General features: G+C 44.9%; 1 protein-coding gene across 2 annotated transcripts in view; it reads left to right on the plus strand.

Annotated features, from left to right (window-relative positions):
* The window catches only part of LOC144762304 (exportin-5-like), a 2,548,278-nt gene that overhangs the window by 782,651 nt on the left and 1,744,202 nt on the right, over positions 1 to 21,425 (plus strand). For both annotated transcript variants that reach the window (XM_078647452.1, XM_078647453.1), the window contains one exon: positions 2,411 to 2,539. In XM_078647452.1, the coding sequence (XP_078503578.1) occupies positions 2,411 to 2,539 (129 nt within the window). The remainder of the gene's footprint in view (positions 1 to 2,410; positions 2,540 to 21,425) is intronic.

A 21,425-nucleotide genomic window follows, 5' to 3' on the forward strand; every position in this document is an offset into this window, starting at 1 on the left:
GATCATGACACATTTTTAAATGAAACTGGGGTACCGGCACAATTATATCAAACTCACACTGCACTGGTGCAGTACATAAAGAAACACTGGGCTCCGCACAGACAGGAACCCTCCACTAACGACCTGGTAAAAATGGTACATTACATGGGTAGAGGCAGACATCTTATTAAATGGCTTTATACGGGACTTAGATCGCATACCTCAGCCACCCTAGACACAATGAGAATTGCATGGGCGGGCGACATAGATAGGGACCTCAGCGATAAGGAATGGTTAAAAGTACTGGAGCACCCAAGGAAGACATCGAGAAACGCGAAATTCAAGTTTATACAAACTATGGTCTTACAGAGTGCTTACCTTACTCCGCTCAAGCTGGATATAATGTTCCCTCACACACAGCACTATTGTCCGAGATGTTTGTTAGAAAGTGCAGACCTACATCATATGTTATGGGCCTGTCCGAAACTGAGGGGTTACTGGGACACCATCAGACACATAATAGGAGGAGTGGCAAACCGTGAGATACAAAACACGGTGGAGGAGTGCATTCTGGAGTTACACAAGCAAATGTCCAAGTATAAACTGCGATACCGTTTTGTGGATCTAGCACTAATATTAGCTACAAGAAACATCACAAGAGATGGAAGTCACGGAAACCCCCAGGTACTGAGTTACGTATGGAAGAACTCAGGGGCTTACGAAAAGTACCAATAGCATTGGAGTGGGACACAATGCTAGACGCTGTAAAGGCAGTGGAGGATGAGTAAGACCTGACGCATGCTGAATACCCATATGCCCAGAGGAACACCAGTAACTATGCCCGGGGTACATAAAGGATATACATGGATAGGCATGAGAGTTTGAACATCCGGCCTAGACTGCTCACTATGTATGCATAAGTCAGTGGGTGTACGAGAGAGACCGGGGTGGGAAAGGGTTGGGGGGTTAGGGACGATTAGAGGAGTTAATAAGTTGGGGGATAGCCACCAGACATGTGCACGGATTTCCTGTTAAATAGTATTGTCCATTTGATGTACGTATATATTATGTGCATTTATGCTGTGGTGGTACCTATTATTGATATAAATCTGACATGAGAAGTTTGCGTTGATATATAATATGCACCATGTTGCTGTAATGTCTTAAAATGAAAAGTCAATAAAATGTTTTTAAAAAAAACAAACAAAAAAAACCCAACAAGTTCCTTACCTTCGGTTACAATATATCTGTAAGAGATATAGGTTATTTATGGATTCCTCACCACCCACCCATTCTCCCCGTTCTGCGAACTGACTTCTAGGGTAAGGGACTTCCGTTTCAGGGTCTTAGTTTTTGTGCACCAATGGTCAGTGCCTTCAATGGCTCTGCGCTTCAGGCGTGAAATGTCGTGTAAAGAACTGACGTTAGAGCGTGAGGGCGGCGTCTAAGATACTACAATTCCGGTGACCACACCGCCAAGGATGAATGCGAAGTCGACCGACGCCACCTAGCGACGCGCAGAGGTACTGCTGAGGAAAAAATTCTCCGGATCCAGTATGACGTCTGTGGGTAATTCTACGAGAGGAATCATAACTTATCTGTGTCTCTTACAAATTATATTGTTACCGAAGGTAAGTAGCTTGTTCCTCTGGAACCTTTTAGTGGATCTTTTTCTTTTCATGTATAAAAAATTCTTAAATATCAAATCTATTTTTATAAATTGGGGGTGGATTTCCTTAGTGTCTTGTTTCTTTCTTCTGAAATTATTTTGTTGCTGGTGAAATGCTTCAACATTGTTTCTTTGTGTAAACCTGATGGCCCAGAGCTTTCTTCCTGTGCCTTATCAATAGGGCAGAATGATCGTTTCCGTAGCTGTTAAAAGTCCCGAACTGTTATCTAGAGAATGATAAGGCCAGTTTAATTCCTCTTTTATTGTTTACTGTTAAGTATGATTTTACGTTTGCTGAACGGTCTTTATGTAGCAGATAATATAGAATTCTATATTATCTGCTACAACAAGGGCCAGTGAACCTCACACTGAGTAGCCTGAAGAATTACATTTCTTTGTAAAAACCTACATTTGGTTAAAGTGAATGGCTTGCAACCATTGACAATTCTGTGTTTGTGAAAACCTGGACATAGCCCTTGCAGGTTGTCCATTTGTGAAGTGGAATAGGGTGGGGTTTTGCGAAGGCAGAATGTGTATACTCCCTCACAAATGTGCTTAGCGTAAAAGATCTTTCCCGCCTCTTTCCCTGGTGTCAACACTTCTAAGCAATTTTGTGATATATAGGCTAGTAGGTTTAGTGGAACTGGACTTGAAGGAGTGGCTATTTGACATGGGATGTCTATTTTACATTGGATGTTGATGTTTAGGTGGGCAACTTTGACTCAGTAATTCAATAGCAAACTCATATTTGTATTTTTTTAGCTGGCGTTGGCAACCTGAAGGAGAACATCCAATTGGCATGCAGAATTGAGGCAAAGGTGTGTTTTGTAATGGCCAGCTGGTGTTTAAAATGCCAGATGTCCATGACCAGTGAACCCGCATCTGCCAAGTGTGAGTTTTTTTTTTCCTTGGTACATAAAAACAGCAATGCATATTGAACAAATGTGTATTTTGGTATGAGCCTTTCCCATGTGACCTTTCATAGTACAGTGTTTTAGCAAGTTCAAGTCCTCACCCTACATAGCTTTGCAGAATACCACTAGTACCTTTGCAGCTACATATTCTTTTTTTTTTTTAAGATGCTTAGCTCGCTTGGCCTATGCAATTTTAAATGACCCTAAATACTTTATATTGCCATGCCATTTCCGCTTGTTGAGTGTTTATTAGGACACAAAGGGCCGATGTAGGTAAAACGCATTTACCGATTTTAAAATACCGAATCGTACCGAATCGGTATTTCAAAATCGGAAAATGATATGTAGATAAAAAAAATCGGAAAATTACCGAATCGGTAGCAATCGGTATCGTGAGTCGATACGTATCGATTCGGCAAATACCGATTCGGTATAGACCGAATCGGCCACTACCGAATCGGTACATAACGAATCGGTAATAGCAATACACCCCATGGGCCAAAAGCCCAATAGGAACGCATTATAAATACCGAATCGGTATTTACCGATTCGGTAGTAGCCGATTCGGTATAATCCGATTCGGCATTTACCGAATCGGTAAATGCCGATTCGTCGAGCAAGGAAACTGAAACTAAAGACATCAGCCAATGAGGTGGAAGCACCCTCCCCCACAGGGTGTGGCAACCCAGGCAGGTGCAACTCATCAGAACTTTCTGGAGAGGCAGCCTGAGCTGAGCATCCACAGTGAGCAGCAGTGGTAGCAGTATCCAGATCCCTGTGAAACATGGCAAGCAGCTCTGAGAGGCAGAAGGCAGAGCGCAAGCGGAAGAGCAAATTCAGCACCATGGAGCTGCAAGTGTTGGTGGAGGAGGTGGTGAGGGTACACAGGCAGCTGTATGGAAGGCTGTCCCTCACTGTTCCAGAGAGCACTAAGAGGAAGCTGTGGATTGAAATTGGGGAAAGAGTAAATGCTGTTGGTGTCACCCACAGGAGCCAGGACGACCTCAAAAAGAGGTTCTACGACATTCGCAGCCTCACAAAGAGGAAACTGGCCGAGCTGCACAAGCAGGCTGGACTAACTGGTGGAGGGAAGAACCGGGCGCCACCCCTCACTGACCTGGAGGAACTTGTGGCGACTACCATTGAGAGCGCGAGTGTTGTGGGAATTGGGGACCTGGATAGCTCATCCCGAGCTACAGCTACAGGTAAGAAACATGCGCAACTTGACACACCATACCAGACACCTCCCCTTTAGACCCAATGCACAGCCAAACCCCAGCCCAGTACTGCTAGCAACAGACATGAGCAATGCATCATGCTAAATGTAGTCAGCAAAAGTACGCAAAAATGCCACTGCAGAAGCATAATAAAAAGGACTGTAATACTGCATCAAAGTATTTGTAATGAGATGTGCAATGCTTTAATAGTAGTGACTGTAATACATTAGCACTCAGTTGACAAATGCTTCTTTATACCTAGGGGCACCATCAGGCGGGGGAGCAGCAGCTACTCAAGCACCAGCTCCAGCACCATCAGCCAGTGCGGTGGCAGTGCCAAGCACCAGTGTACATATACAGGAGGAGGACAACAGCAGTGCCCTGGGCAATGAGGAAGACACTGGACATTCCCTCACATTTCCACACTCCTCCCGACTGTCTCTGTCTCAGACGCCCCCATTGCAGTTCTCCCCGGAGAACTCCCCACCACAGAGCCACCCTGCACCTGCCACATCTCCTGCCAGGAGGATAATTGTTGCTCCATTAAACCTCATGGAGGGAGCAGCGGGTCAGGCTCCAGCACAAAACCCTGTAACACCTGTGTCACCCCAGCACACACAGCAGGGCAGCAGCAATCCCCGGAGGCCACGTGCATCCAGCAGTGCACTTCCAGCACAGGAGGGCAGCGTGTTCCTAGGGCTGGAGGGCAGTATGGTCAGGATCCAGAGGATGCAGGCAAAATCAATCTTGGCCTGCCATCGCCAGTTGCGGCTGCACAACCTGCAGATGGGGGAGATGGCACAGGGATTCAAAACATTTGTTGATAGCAACAAGGACATTGCAACAGGTCTTGGGCGAATGACCACTGCCATCACCCAGCTCTGCAATAAAATGGATGAACACGAGCACTGTCGCCGCAGGGATGCCCGCGTGCAGAATAGGTCTATCAACCGCCTTGCTGCTGCAACCGCCCAGCTATGCCAACGTGGGGCAAACATGGAGGCCAGCCTCACCCAGAACATGGCAGAGGTGACTAGGGGCATGGCCCGCATTACCACCGCCATGGAGACACTACTCATATCGAACACAGTTGTTAATCCCGCCCTGGGCCTGGGCGAGGCTGGGGACAGCAGCAGCCGCAGCAGCCCGGCCAGCGCAGTGTCTGAGCCGCGCCGGAGCAGCAGGCGCTCAGCTGAGGCTGCTGGTCATACAGAAGGGGGTGAGCCACATCCTAGTGGGGCTGCTAAGCGCAGCAAGAAATAAGACTGCCAGGGCGGGTGAGGCAACCCGGACAATTGACATTTAACCACATCTTGTTTACCTTTTCTTTTGTTGCACATCAGTGCAGTAACGTTGTTGCAACATTATTAAATTTCTTTTTTGAAAACATACATTGACCTGTCTGTGCATCTGTACTCAAATAGTTGTCTGTTATCGCCTCACGCCTGTATCTGCCGTCACTTGGTGCAGTCACTCCAGCAGGTTGTGGTAGTGGCACAGCATTGTCATCGTCAGGGTCCTCGTAGTTGGACAACTCAACCTCAGTGCCTTTCCTGACTGCAAGGTTGTGCAACATTGCACAGACAGCAATTATCTTGCAGCAGGTGATGGGGGTATATTTCCTTGCACCTCCGCTCTTGTGCAGGCATCTGAACCTGCTCTTCCAGATGCCAAAGGTCCTTTCCACTACATTCCTCGTGCTTTTGTGGGCACAGTTATACCTCCTTTGGCTGGGTGTTGAGGGGTTCAGGTAGGGGGTGAGAATGAACGAGCGGAGGGCATATGCACTGTCGCCTAGAAGGAAAAGGGGTGACATTACTCACATGCATACATGTACTTCACACTGCTATTTAGGTTATGGGGGTCTGACACTGTGTCTTACCTAGGAGGTATCCTTCACCAAATTCCCCTGCCATCAGCCGTGCATAAATTCCGCTACTCTGGAAGATATAGGAGTCGTGGGTACTCCCCGGAAACTTCCCAACCAGGTCAGTGATGACACACTTGGCATTACATATCACCTGCACATTTATGGTGTGCCGTGACTTCCGATTGCGGTATACGTATTCCGTGTCAGCAGGGGGGCAAATCGGAATGTGTGTGCCGTCTATGCAGCCAATGATGTGGGGGAATCTTGCCATCTGGTAGAAGTCTGCTTTAGTCTGTACCAGTTCTGCATGGGTTGCAGGGAAGGAAATGTACTGGTCCATCCTCTGGATCATGGCGTCAAGGAACTTGTGGAAGAACCTTGACAGGCTGCTCTGGGTCACCCCTCCTGCCACAGCAACTACACTTTGATAGCTGCCAGACGCCAGCAGGTGTAGGCAGCATAGCACCTGCACATGCACAGGGATTGCGTGTGCCCTTGGGGTGGGGTGCTGCAACAGGGGTTGGAGGTCCCTAATGAGGTCTATGATGGTCTCTGAGTCCAGCCTGTACCTCTGTAGGATCTCTGCATCTGTGAGCATGAACAGGGTGATCCGCTGTCTATACACCTGCTCCTGTCTCAGCCATTCCCTCTCTCCTTCCTGCTGTAGCCGTAGCCGTCTTGCTATGACATAGAAAGCTGCCATGTTGCAAGTAGAACTGCATTTTGGGTCAATTTTTATAGGTTGCACCTGGTTACCACCTGATTCCAATCCATGGTAATTACCGAATCTGAAATACCGAATTTGAAGCAAATTCGGTATTTCAGTGCTTACCTACATCTCAATCTTCAGTTTTTCACAACGAATCTGATTATCACCGATTCGGTAATTATACCGAATCGGTACGTTAACGATTCTGTAAAATCACCGATTCTGTATCTTTACCGAATCGGTATTCTACCAAATCGGAGAATTTTCAGATTCCTTATTTTTTCCGATTCGGTATTCTACCGAATCGGTGACTTTACCGATTCGGTAATATCACCGATTTTGTCGGATTTCGGGCTCCTACATCCCGATGGCTCAATTCCGATCGGTAACGGCCGAAAATACCGATTTTCGGCCGTTACCGACCGACCTACATCGGGCCCAAAATTCGACCACTAACCAGGAATACCAGACATGTCTTGCCTAGCCATCTATTTGCATACTTTTACTACCAATGATTTCTGTTAAATCTTTCTTTGATTAGTATACTTTTCTTTGTTTTACATAATACATTATTTCTGATGGATACTCAAGCCTGCAGATTTTTCACTGTTTGAAGATCAGGAAATGTTCATCTATTTTGCACCAGTAGGGTGCACTGGCTCCATCTTGGTGCTGGAAATTACAACAATATAGCATTACTTGATCTTTAAAGTACCACCCCTGCCGCCCTGAGCTCGCTATCTGAGTTTTTTCCGTTTAGAAATTCAGTGCAAGGCTCAATATGTCACTCTCTAAATGTTCAGGATTTAAACCGTGCTAAGATCTTGATGGTAATATGTCCATCACTGGCCTGTATCAGATTTGTTTATGGTCTCTGTGGACAGAGCATGTCATGAGGTCATGTAGCTTCTGCCTCATTATACACCCCAAAGCAGTAAAAGAAAAGGGAAGCCAAATTGTTCCTAGCGCAGGCCCATGACGATTATCTGACACAGCGTTGGCTACAGCCGACCTCACAGTTCCCTGCCTACCAGTCTTTCAAATCCTTTTCGGAGTGGTAGCACAGGCATACGAAGATGAAGTAGCAGTGCAACTCTGCATCTGAAGGTAAGTCCCCATCCCCTGAGGAGTACTCTTCAGGAGTAGTGTTGGCAGAGATTCTACCCTTGGAGGCATGGCGCCGTCCTGGGCCTGGCTCCTGGGTTGCCACAGAGCCTCTATTCCTGCCCCACTGCCTGAATTCCTGCCTCACGGGGCAGATCCTGATTTAATGCTTAGTATCCTGATGGACATATATAGGTGAGCAATGACACCTCTCAGGTCAGTTAACCCATTTCTGGAGAGCTTGGTGGCCCAGGCCTTGAGCTGCCCTAAGCAAGTTTCTTGTGCATTCTCAACATCCCCAGCGCACAGACGCTCCAAAGCTCTTGGCAAAAATGATTTGTTTTATGGGGAGTCTGCCTTAGAGTCTCTGAATGCAGCATGCTCAGTAAATATACCCACTTATTGTGGGATATAGCCCCTATATGTAGGAAGCCGGCTCTGTATATACTATTCCAAAGTGAGGCATAGCGTGCACAGAGTCCAGTGGATCTCCAAAGGTAGGCAGAGGTTACGTTAGATAGCACCTCACTCTTTATTAGTGCTCGTGTGGTCTAGCAGTAAGGCAGTATCAGAGGACAGTGTTAAGCATTTGTTGTACACTCCTAGTCTGCAAATTAATTCACATACTCAAAGACTGAACTTCAGACCAGTTGTTTTTGTATAAAAATATTCTTTTAGGTATTTTATTTCTAGAGCCAAGCAAGCCTGTGTCTGGCTTGCGCCTATCAGATAATAGACTCTTCCACACGGTGGCTCAAACTAACAAGGGGAAGCAGGAGACATAACAGCACCTTTAGAAAAGGGTTTTATGTTACAAAATGCAAGGACTCTCTCTTTTAGAATAAGTCTTGAGGTTTTATTTTACACAATGCTCTTTTACAGAAAGGCTTTCCCAGATGCCAAATGCAGAACATTTAAATACACAGAGATATATATATGTTGATATGCAAGCAATAATAACACACTTGGTAATACACAAGCAGCAAATAATATGAAATAAGACTCAAGCAAATATACTGGACGTTCTGCAAGAGATCAGAAAGGTGTATGTGTATGTATGTATATATATATATATATATATATATATATATACACACACATACACACAAATATATATATATATATATATATATATATATATATATATATATATACTCAGTTTCTCGATATTTATTCTCTATATGCTGTGTACTCTGAGCAATTTTAAAATTAGGCCCCACCTAATTTGAATATCTCCTCTCATTTCTGTAATTACAAACTTTTATCAACCCCATCTTTTTCATATTTTAAATGACACAAATGTGTATATTTATGTATTTTATACATTTTAAAACTTTTATTCGGAATTCTTTGACATTGTAATGCACATGGACTTTACTTTTGGGAAATTTTAATGTATATATTGTCGTACCTTTTATTTGTGTTTTTATGGCCATAACGGCCGAAATACAGAACTATTGAGTTGAATGTTATACAGTTGTATTGCAATGGTAAATGTACTTTTGTTCGACCTAGAGTATTGTTTGAGAAATGCATTCATTTGTAAATACAGTGTATAGACTTCAATAGGATTTTCAGTAAAATAGCAGGTAAGTTACTTTTAGATTACTTTTCTTACTCAGTGCTATATGCCTGAATGCAGCACTGGGACATTTCCTGTAAACAGGTGAGTAAAAGAGTTTTTGTTAAATCGTACAATTTTAAAGAATTTCTTTAATTTTCAAAACTCCACACTTAGAAACTTTTGCGGTAAAAAGTGTCAATTCTATCCTTTGTAGGAAAATATGGTTACCGGTTTTTAGGTAAGTATTCGTAGTGGGAGTTGAGGTTCTGGGAGTAGACTCAGGGGACCCCCAGGGTTAGTGATGCACTCTTGTAACACCCTCAGCGGCACTAGGGCGGCCGGGTGCTTCGTGTTGAAGCCCAATGTTATCCAATGGGGAAATTAGAATATTTTCTAATTTCAATTCTAAGAATGCACTGTATTGTATAAAATGCCCATGTGATAAATATTTTATAGGGCAAACTACGCAACCAGTAAAAAAGCGGATTTTGGATAAAATGCAAGGTGCAAGGGGCCCCTTTAGTACAACACTTTCAAAACCAGAACCATTCAGAAAATGACCTAAAATGGTCAGTAATATGTGTGATCATGAATGCCAGCGGAAATGAACTTCATACTAAACTGAGCAGGTTAGAGGCCAGATTGATAGAAAAATACCATACAGCCACAGTGGGCCTCAATTATAAAGATAACTGTGTAATTGGAAACTGGAATAAATGAATTGGTGGTGTATGTAAATAGATGATTTCTCATTTAGATATAATTGTAAACTGGATATCTGTATATATTCATGCAGTGGGGGACTTTTGGTCTCCATAGAAGTCAAGATTGTAAGGAGTGGCGGCATGACACTGGGCAATGAGGTTTGTAGTACACAATATATATATTAGAGTTGGTTATCTAATTTATATACATAGTAATGAAGTATTCTTTTATTTTTTCATTGTTTTTTTAGTAGTTGAAAATGGTAGAATTGGTTGAATTAGAACAATGGAGATTAGGCTCTTTCGAGTTTAATACACATTGCCAGTCTGTGTTGTTTTTATAGTACACAACACAATTATCTTTTTCAATAAACAACACAGTATTTTTTTCAATAAATAATGTTTGTTTTCAAGCTTATTGGTGTTAGCCCGTTCACGTGAGGTTTAGGTCACTGAGAATTTAGTATTCTCCATGAGCTGCAATACAAATAAAATAGAGATGCATTTATAAATATAGCATGCTCTCTATGGTATTCTGAGTTTCAGGAATAAGTATAGGAAGTCTTTTTCGAAGTCCTTTGAATAGGGAAGACGGATATGTTCTCATTGTTTATGCCACGTACTTTGGCATTTTTTCGCGTCTTCCGCATCACGTGACTACTTGCACGTGAGCGATGCGTAATGGAGACGGTAGGATTTCCTGACAGGAGAGACCCGTTTAGCAAGGTATTAGTCAAGTAAAGGGGAGGTCCTTGCTTAAGAATAACAGGGTTTATAATAGTTTTTGACTATTCGCCGTCTGCTGCTTTTTTTAGAGAGGCGGATAGTGGTTCGCCATGGGTCGTTTCTCCCTTTACTTAAAGTAAGTGAGAAGTGAGACCCTCTCTAAGCCCTTGGATTTTTCGGGTGCTTACGTGTTCGAGGCATGTGGGCTGCTGAATTCATATCTATAGCATAGATCGCCGCCTAGTGTTGGGTCCGGATGATTGCACATTGTTGTCCTGGAAGAGTCTTCGAAGTATCACGAGATAGGTGGCTCCTCCCCTGGACTACAGTGCGCATGGGCATCGACTCCATCCCCAGATTGTTTTTTTCCGCCATTGGGTTCGGATGCATATTTGATCACTCAAGTTCGGAATCGATAGAAACTTTCTTTTCGGCCCAAAGGCCTTCCTATAGCGTCGGTATTGTCTTGCGTTCTGTGCCCAGCTCTGTTCCGGCTCTGTTCCCGAGTCGGACATCCAGAGGAGTCGCGTGGCTCTTCGGTGCTCGAGGCCCAGTCAACGCAACCAGACTTATTCGACGAAACATCATGGAACGGAGCCCGTTCAAGAGATGCCCCGTGTGCAACTCGAAGTATCCCCACATCGATGTCCACCCGGTGTGCAACAAGTGCCTGTCACCGGATCACGATGAAGCCAACTGTATGGCTTGTTCTCGTTTTCGCTCCAAGAAGACGATTCGACTTCGGCGCGTGGCGCGCCAGGAGGCCCAGCAGACGGCACCTGACCCGGTGGACATTTTCGAGGGGGAAGAAGCAGACGAGCAGGAACATCGAGAGCCGATTTCAACTCCTGCGGCGGAGATCGACTCCAACTACGACGCAGACGTCGAACTGCTAGATACAGAAGACGTCGTCGACGAGGTAGGAGACGACAATGAGGCCTATGGGGCCACGGAAGATAGCTCAGGTGAAGAGCTATGCCCCGTTCGAACAATAACTAAGGCTCAGGTCGAGGGATTGCCACATGGCCTTACCCAAGATCTTGCACCTAGATCCACGGTCTCGCCTCCGGGCCCGGCTACGGACGTTTCTACGGAGCCGCCATTAGTCAAATCGAAACCGAAAGTGAAAGCTTTGGTCTCGACAAAACCGAAAGTGATAGAGGCGCCGTCGAGGCAGAAAGCGCCTGTCGCCTTGGTCGGCTCCACTTCTTCGGACCTGTCGGCGCAGACGAAGCCAAAGAAGGTTGTCGAACCGGTGAAGTCGTTCAAGGGCGTCGAGCCGAAGACTGGGGCACCGAAACCGCTTGTCAAGGCCGCCGACCAGAAACCGTCGGCGCCGAAGGCCGTCGACACAGACAAAGGACTCGGAGCTCCAAAAGCTGCCGATCCTGCACGTTGGCCGGACAAGGCAAAAAGTACTGTCGCCCTCGAGTCTGCACATGGTGGTGGATCGAGAGCACCTGTCGGGTCGACGAAACCGTCCGCATCCTTCACGAAACAGGTGTCGGACTCGTTGCAACGCATCAAGGACAAGGCTTCCGCGGTCGATCCGAAGGATACTTCCACCCCGAAGCCTGCCGCAAAAGTCGACGGCGCAGATTCAGTTCACGCTGCCGCGAAAGTGGCGCCGAAGGCGTTCGCGCCCAGGACAGTCGTCGACGCGTCCATGAAGGTGTCCACGGGGCCGAAGCCTACCCCTGCAGTTGTAGGCACAAAGCATCGACAACCCCTACTGGAGGAGCAGTCGGAACAATTTATCGACGCCGACACCGGTAAACTTTCCATCTACAAGCGAAAGATCACACCGGCACAGCCTATGGAGTCCTACACAATTCCTTTGAAGAGGAAAAAGGCTTCTACGGATTCCCAAGTTTTTGTTGAACTAATTACTCCACGTGCTCAGGACACTGCTCCAATCTCGCCTACTTACTCGGATGTGGAGGCTGAGTAAGGGGACGATGATGAGTACAACTACCCTGCCGACACTGATCCTGAGGATCACCATGACACATGGGCAGATGCTGGGGACCCAGGGGGATCCGCAAACTGCCCCAGACACTCAAGTATATACTGTCAAAACCTCCCCTACTGAGGATTCTGCGGCATTTAATGCACTAATTGAGAGGGCAGCTAAGAATCAAGACGTCCAGCTCCATGCTGACCCTATTGAACTGGACTTCCTGTTTGATACCTTTTCCACCTCTGAAAAGACTGTCAAGACTCTGCCAATGCTGAAGGGTGTCTTGAAACATGCTGCAGACATTTTTAAAGAACCCACACGTGCCAGGGTTATAAACCCCAGAATTGAAAAAAAGGACAAGCCGGCACCTGGCGACCCTACCTACATCAAGGGCCAGTTGCCGTTGGACTCCCTGGTTGTTTCTAATGCCCGGAAGAGGGCAAATTCACAAACTACTGGTGATGCTCCTCCCCCTGACAAGGAATCTAAGGTGCTAGAAGCATCAGGGAAGAGGGTGGCGGCTCAAGCGGCCAATATCTGGCGTATTTCTAACACGCAGGCACTCTTGGCCAGATATGACCGGGCACATTATGATACACTTGAAACCCTGTTACAATACTTGCCAGATGAGTATAAGGAGGCAGCAGAGATGCTCATTCAGCAAGGGAAACTCATCTCAAATGCTTCTATTAAGTGTGCACTGGACGCAGCGGACACCGCGGCCAGGGCCATTAACACAAGTGTAATGTTGGGCGTCAGGCCTGGCTCAGAATCTCCGGGTTCAAACCGGAGATACAAACCACCATCCTCAATCAGCCTGTAAACCCTGATCACTTATTTGGACCTGAGGTGGACACCACCCTGGAACAGATAAAAAAAGACACCGAGACTGCGAAGTCTATGGGGGCTCTCCAGTTCCAGCAGTTCAGGGGTAGTACTTTTCGTCTCTCAAGCAATAGAGGTGTTTCCAGAGGCCAGATGTCCCAGCAAACGCAGTACACTAAAAGTGGTGCACAGACCTCTTGCAACAAACACAGTAGAGGCGGCTATCGCGGAAACCGCACCAAGGGCAGAGGTCGTGGAAACAACAACTCCCGATCCTCCGCCGCCAACAAACAGTGACGCCTTGTCACTGCCCCCCGACCATACAACACCTGTCGGGGGGAGACTCCAGCAGTTCCTGCCAGTCTGGAAATCCATCACCACAGACAGGTGGGTCAGAAAGCTTATCCAGTACGGTTATTGTCTGGAGTTAACGTCCACTCCACCCAACATCCCCCCCCAAAACACCGTCCTATGTCCACAGAGCATTTGCACTTATTGCAGCAAGAGGTGCTCGTCCTGCTGCAAAAAGGGGCAATCGAGCTCGTGCCAGTGGAACAAAGAGGCTTGGGAGTGTACTCCCTGTACTTCTTGATCCCAAAGAAAGATGGGTCCCTGCGACCCATACTGGACCTCAGGCCCCTAAACCAGTACATTCTCTCAGAACACTTTCATATGCTCACGTTGCAGCAGGTTCCTCCGTTGCTCAATCAAGGGAATTTCCTCGCAACATTAGATCTAAAAGATGCATATTTTCACATTCCACTACATCAGTCACACAGAAAATACCTCTGATTCACCATTCAGAATCAGCATTACCAATTCAAGGTCCTCCCTTTCGGAGTGACCACAGCGCCCAGGGTGTTCACAAAATGCCTGGCAACAGTAGCTGCGCACCTCAGGAGACGAAACGTTCACGTCTACCCTTATCTGGACGACTGGCTTGTCCAAGGAAAGTCGGCCCAGCAGTGCTCTGCCAACATGTCCCACACCATTCACCTTCTTCATGATCTGGGATTCTCACTGAATTATCCAAAGTCGCACCTTCAGCCAGCCCATGTGCGGCAGTATCTGGGCGCGACGATAGATACTCTGGCGGCCACAGCGCAGCCAAATTCTGTGAGGATCAACAGCATTCAATTGCTAATACAGAAATTCAGACCGCAACACTCTCTTCCGGCACGAGTGTTCATGCAGTTGATAGGCATGATGGCCACCTGCATCTTCATAGTCCCGCATGCGAGATTGCATATGCGTCCGCTTCAAGAGTGCTTGGCACGTCAGTGGAATCAGGCTCACGGACAGTTAAAAGACCTAGTGTTGGTGACCGGTCGGGCATACAACTCTCTGCATTGGTGGAATCCACACAACCTTTGCAAGGGCCGACCGTGCCAGGAGCCTGTTCCACAGATCATCCTAACGACGGACGCTTCTCTCCAGGGTTGGGGGAGCTCATGTACTCAACTACACAGTGCAGGGACTATGGACAATGCAGCAAAAGAAGATGCACATCAACCACCTAGAGCTGATGGCGATCTTCATGGCAATGAAGGCATTCAAGGTACATCTGTGCAACAAAGTCGTGTTGATCCGGACGGACAACATGGCAGCCATGTACTACATTCAAAAACAGGGAGGTACGCACTCTCCACAGTTGTCTCATCTGGCTCAGAGCATGTGTAAGTGGGCCATTCAGAGGAACATCTTCCTCATGGCGGAACACCTCCCAGGCAAAGACAATCAAATGGCAGATCTGCTCAGCAGGTACAGCCACCAAATGCACGAGTGGGAGATACACCCATCAGTACTCCACCCGTACTTCCAGCAGTGGGGTCATCCAGAGATAGACCTGTTTGCCACAAGGGAAAACGCCAAATGCCAAAGCTTTGCCGCCAGGTTCCCGCACCCACAGTCGCAGGGCAATGCGATATGGATGAACTGGTCAGGCAGATTTGCGTACGCTTTTCCATCAGCACCTCTGATACCGCTGGTGGCACGAAAACTAAAGCAACACTCGATAACGCTCATCCTGGTTGCTCCAACGTGGGCCCGCCAACCATGGTACACCACGTTTCTAGAACTTTCCGTGGTACCGCATCAAAGGCTGCACCTCACACCCAGACTTTTGACGCAGAGCCATGGCGACATTCAGCACCCAGATCCGCAACAGCTCAACCTGGCGATCTGGCTCCTGATGTCTTAGAGTTTGGCTACCTCAACTTACCTCCTGACTGCATGGATATCATACTGGAGGCAAGAAAGCCCACCACCAGAGCATGCTACGCAGCAAAATGGAAGCGGTTTGTCATTTATTGCGTGGACCACGACATTGACCCGCTTTACGCGTCCACGCACAACATCATTTGTTACCTGTTGCTTCTTTACAAATGCAATCTGGCATATGCTTCCATTCGGATACATTTATCCGCCATAGCGGCTTATCTCCAAAACAGGCAGCATCTCTCCCTTTTCCGAGTGCCTGCCATTAAAGCTTTTCTAGAGGGGCTCAAACGAGTCATTCCTCCCAGGACCCCACCTGCTCCTGAATGGAATCTTAATGTGGTACTCACTCGACTGATGGGTCCACCTTTTGAGCCTCTACATTCATGCGAGATTCAGTTCTTAACATGGAAAGTGGCTTTCCTGATAGCTATTACGTCACTGCTACGTGTTAGTGAGCTCCAGGCGCTCACTGTACAAGAGCCATTCATACAGATTCACTCCAACCGGGTGGTGCTGCGCACTAACCCTAAATTTCTTCCAAAGGTGGTTTCACAGTTCCATGTCAATCAGACTATTGAACTGCCTGTGTTCTTCCAAAATCCAGAGACAGTGGCTGAAAGAATGCTCCACACTCTTGACGTCAAACAGGCTTTGATGTACTACATTGATAGGACCAAAGATTTTAGGAAGACGAAACAACTCTTTGTTGCCTTTTCTGCACAACACAAGGGCAACCCCATTTCCAAAGCAGGTATAGCCAGGTGGATCGTTAAGTGTATTCAAATTTGCTATCAAAAGGCTAAGCGCACTTTAACGATTCCCCCAAGAGCCCACTCCACCCGTAAGTTGGGGGTCTCCATGGCTTTCCTTGGAAATATCCCTTTAGAAGACATTTGTAGAGCAGCCACATGGTCTACCCCACACACATTTACGAAACACTACTGTGTAGATGTGCACTCCAAGCAGCTGTAGGGCAGGCTGTTCTAAAGACACTTTTTCAAACGTCTGCAGCTGGCACAGGCGGCCGCCGCTAATAGAGGGACTGCTATATATTCTATGCTATAGATATGAATTCAGCCGACATGCCTCGAACTGAATATGCTACTTACCAGTATGCATCTGTTCTTGCCATGTAGGGCTGCTGACATTCATATCGCCCACCCTCCGCCCCGGCGCCTGTAGCGGCTGCAGAATTCACACTTACTCTTAGCATGGCCATCGCTCACACTGTTACACTCCATCTTCGCCACAATGGCTAAAAACAATCTGGGGATGGAGTCGATGCCCATGCGCACTGTAGTCCAGGGGAGGAGCCACCTATCTCGTGATACTTCGAAGACTCTTCCAGGACAGCAATGTGCAATCATCCGGACCCAACACTAGGCGACGATCTATGCTATAGATATGAATGTCAGCAGCCCTACATGCCAAGAACAGATGCATACTGGTAAGTAGCATATTCATTAGTACTAAATACTTTAATACATTTTTGATTTTTAGTTTCCCGGTGAGAGAGAAGCAAGAGATGCAGTTTTTAAAAAATTCAAAAAACGAAAGACAATCGGTTTGATTTGATTTATTCACAGGTAGTGTTTGAGATTCTTTATCAGGAATAGCATGTACCTTTGGAATGAGGGTTTTGGAACCTTTTCTATGGCACTGTGCACTTTTCAAATACATTTTTAACATAAATAAAAAGGTAGGAGGCACTTGGGGGTGTATTCCTGGCCACCACAGAATTTAGCATGGAACCTGCACCGAATGTTCCTCTGTGTATATACATATACAGCGCAACTCAATTACCCAGACAGATACAGGAGCAAAACATTCCGAAGAAGTATTGGACTGGCAACGGAATTCTTAAAGGGGCAGTACAGCATTTTTTCGAACCATAAAGAATACGAAGTATTCTCGAGGAGCAACAGGAATAAACATATAAGGACAGCCCAATAACCTTGAGAAGCAGGAATTCGGCCCCCCTTATGAAAAACAATTGTAAAACTAAACACACCAGCAAAAATAGTGGAGCAACGAAAAGAATTAATTTAAACTGTTCAACCTTGTAAATCTTTAAGCAATTAATCACACAATGGCAGACAAGTCAAGAAGTCGCCAGATGAGGGCAAGTGAACTACTCAATGATGACAACATCCCCACAACAAGCACAAATACTCAGAAAAGAACAGGGGGGACTGATAAAGACAACAGAACAGCATTAACCATAATAAGGGAGTTACAATATCAAAAGATCATGGAAATAAATAAATGGTGGGAAAAGACTACCTTGGGAAAGTACATAGAATACAAGAGGGTCCCTAGGGGCCTGAGGATACTCATCATGCCCACCCTTAATGACTTGGACCCTGATCTGATCAAATTATGGCAAACTGACACTAATGAATGTTCTTTCAAATTAATGAGGACCCTCATCATACACGCCGAAAGGAAATTAGAAAAAATAACAAGCACAATTGAAGTACTGGAATCAGAATTGGCAGATACACCAGCCACTGAGGAAAAGAAGGAAGGCATCGAAAACATGGAAAAGAAAGTGTCAAAACACGAACTTGAAGTAGAAAAACGCAAAGCAAACAAGTTCACCAGAGACAGGCTAGACTACGCGAATGGGCGAATTTATACATTCGCTAGAAAATATGACACACTGAGAAGCCGGGTAGTAATGGATAAAAACACGGGAGCAGTGGATACGGACACTGTGGACAGCTCTGAAATAAGCTCCAATGATGAAGAAGCTTCAAGTCAACCACTGGATTTTTGCGGGGAGATGCAACTGGCCCAAATGATCACGCGGCAAAGAGGAAGAGGAAGGGTCAACACATGGGGAAGAGGACAGTCAAAGCCTCAAACGAGACAAACAACAAAGGCACAACAAGAAGGGGCAGACAACGCAACAAAACAAAAGATAGACAAAGGAAAGCAAAAATAGTAAATATGAAATCAACAACATCTGATAACATTGTCATCAATCTATCAAATAAGAAATTATCAGATATACAAATTCAACTACTGAATAAAGGACTTTCTTACTGCCCAAACAAAAACATGGACATCCCCAATGTAAGAATTGACATGTACAAATTTTGCCGTAAAGTAAAACTAAGAAAATATTTTGCTGAAAGAAACAAAAAGAAAAAACCATTGATGATCAGGGGTGTGGAAGAACTATCCCCCATAACACATAGAGATCTACCAGCGATAATGACATTAGCATCAATTGAGGAAACATCATCATCGGAACAAACAGATACCACAAACTCACTCCTGAGTGACATTGAATTTTGTAAACAAATGGGTACGAGTACAAATAGAGGAGGAGAAAGTGGCCTCAAGAGGCAATCCAGATTTTGTCCACAACTCCCGCCTGGGAACAAAATCGACCTTTTTCATGAAGCAATGATTGAGGAAATCACAAAAATCTCAGGGAAACCGTTGACTTTGAAAAAGAATAAGAACATGAAGAACAATATAACATCTGAGGAATATCGTGCAATATCTGAATTGAAAAATGACCCAACAATCATAATCAAATCATCCGACAAGGGTGGAAACATCGTGGTGCAAAACACAACAGATTATATTGCAGAAGCAAAAAGACAATTGGAAAACAAAGATCACTATGAGCCACTAAAGAATAACCCATTAGAAACTTGGAAGAATGAATACCACTCTCTTTTGTTGGCATAGAAAGAAAAAGGTCTTATTGACTTTGATGAATATTCCTATCTTAAGACGGACAATCCCATCACAGCCACAATCTACTTTCTACCGAAAGTACATAAAGCACTTACAAGACCTCCAGGTAGACCGATTGTGAGCTCTATTGGCTCATTACTTGAAAACACATCGAGATTTATTGACATCTTTCTGATGAATTATGTAATGACGTTACCATCCTACTTAAGAGACACATTGGACTTCCTCAAGAAAATCTCAGGAATCAACTGGAAATCTAATTACCTGATGGCAAGTATAGACGTAACATCATTGTATACTTCGATATGCCATACAGATGGGATAAAGGCCGTTAAAAAAGTCCTTGAGACAAGATCCATCAGTCATCTGGAACATTCAGCAATGATTATAGAAATGCTTACGTACTGCTTAACGCATAATGCATTTCTATTCCTGGGCAACTTGTACCTACAAAAACAAGGTACCGCAATGGGTACATCATTTGCGCCCACGTATGCTAACCTCCTAATGGCCATGTGGGAGACTGAAGTACTGGAACAAGAGAAGAAGCAAGAATCAAGAATTAAATTCTGGTGTCGTTTCATAGACGACTTATTCATAATCTGGGAAGGTAACATCAATGATCTGCAAATGTTCATAAATTCATTGGAGAATAACAATCTTAACCTCCACTTCACTTCATCAATAAGTGCAACTGCTTTGATTTTTCTCGACGTTGAAGTTTTTATTAAAAATGAAAAACTCTGTACAAAAATCCATAGAAAACCAACGTCCTGCAATAGTTTGTTGCATGCGAACAGTGGACACCCGAAAAAACTCAAGTGGAGCATTCCCTATGGCCAAATGCTTCGAGTCAAAAGAAATTGCTCGGAAGATGTTGATCTGGCAAAGGAAATTGATGGACTGAGTAAAAGATTTCAAGAACGAGGTTATCCTATGGAAGTAATTACATCTGCAAAAGAAAGGATGAACCTGAAGGAAAGAAAAGATCTTCTCCTACCTAGAGAGAATAAAAACAACGAAAAGGACCACAATCCAGACGAGATGGAAAAGGAAAATATAACAAGAATAATTATCGATTACAACAATCAGAGTCTGGAATTCAAAAAAGCCTTAAAAAGAAACTGGAACATCTTAATGCTTGATGAAACATTAAAGGAAAACCTGACCTCTTACCCCAGTATCTGTTACAGAAAAACTTCATCACTAGGTGACATTTTAACTCAGTCACCTACAGCTAAAAATCCCCAAAAAAACAGCATGGCTAACAACACCGGGGTTTTGGAAATGTTTCAAATGCAAGGCCTGTGAACATGGCACGAACTTAACAGAATACAGACTACAGTGTGGACGGATTGAAAAAATAAGGGACCACATAACATGTGAATCGAAATGTGTGGTATATAGACTATCGTGCCCTTGCGAAAAACTATACATAGGAAGCACAATCAACAAACTCAAACTTAGAATCTTGCAACATCTGAGAGCGATCAAAAATGTGGACACGAGTTACCCTATGGCAACACATTTTGCTAAATGCCACCAATCCAATCCAAGCTTGCTTAGATACTCTGGAATAAAACTATGCAAACTTTCTGAAAGAGGGGGAGATCAAACACTAATGTTACGCAAACTTGAATCGCGAATGATTCTAGCAATGGGCACAGAGCATCCCTTTGGGCATAATTTGGATGCCGAACTACACGTACACCTGTGAAATTAGTATGATGTTTTAAAAAATGCCTATTGAATCCAAGTGCCCGTTTGTATTTGGTCCCTAACTTCTGCGTGATTGTGTGATTACTCAGAAACGAAAGATCGCCGTCAGTCTGTTCAAACTGTATACTAAAAAATTTTCCAAAAAACTTTGTGACAAACAATTAATCTGCACATAAAAAAAGAACATAATTCAGTGTAATTCAAAGTCTAAACCATTCCATATTGTGCTTCAATCTAGTTTGTACTTTACAAATTCAAATCACTAACCAGGCTAAATATCGAACTGTGTAACTGTCTGGGAAAGTAGATTGTAATGCACATATTAGGAAATTGGGATTGAAAATGAAAGGACTGAATTACTTTTGTAAATAATGTGAAATATGTACAGTTTAAGTATATTTTATATTTTGTTGTGTTTCTCGAACTCTAACATAGGGAAAGGCTACAGTATTTTACTTGCCATCATAGCAGTAATAATAATAACTTTTGCGTAAATACACAACATTTTTTGAAATGGAGAATCATTCAATG

This window comes from Lissotriton helveticus, chromosome 6 (genome assembly GCF_964261635.1).
Source record: "Lissotriton helveticus chromosome 6, aLisHel1.1, whole genome shotgun sequence".
NCBI lineage: Eukaryota > Metazoa > Chordata > Amphibia > Caudata > Salamandridae > Lissotriton > Lissotriton helveticus.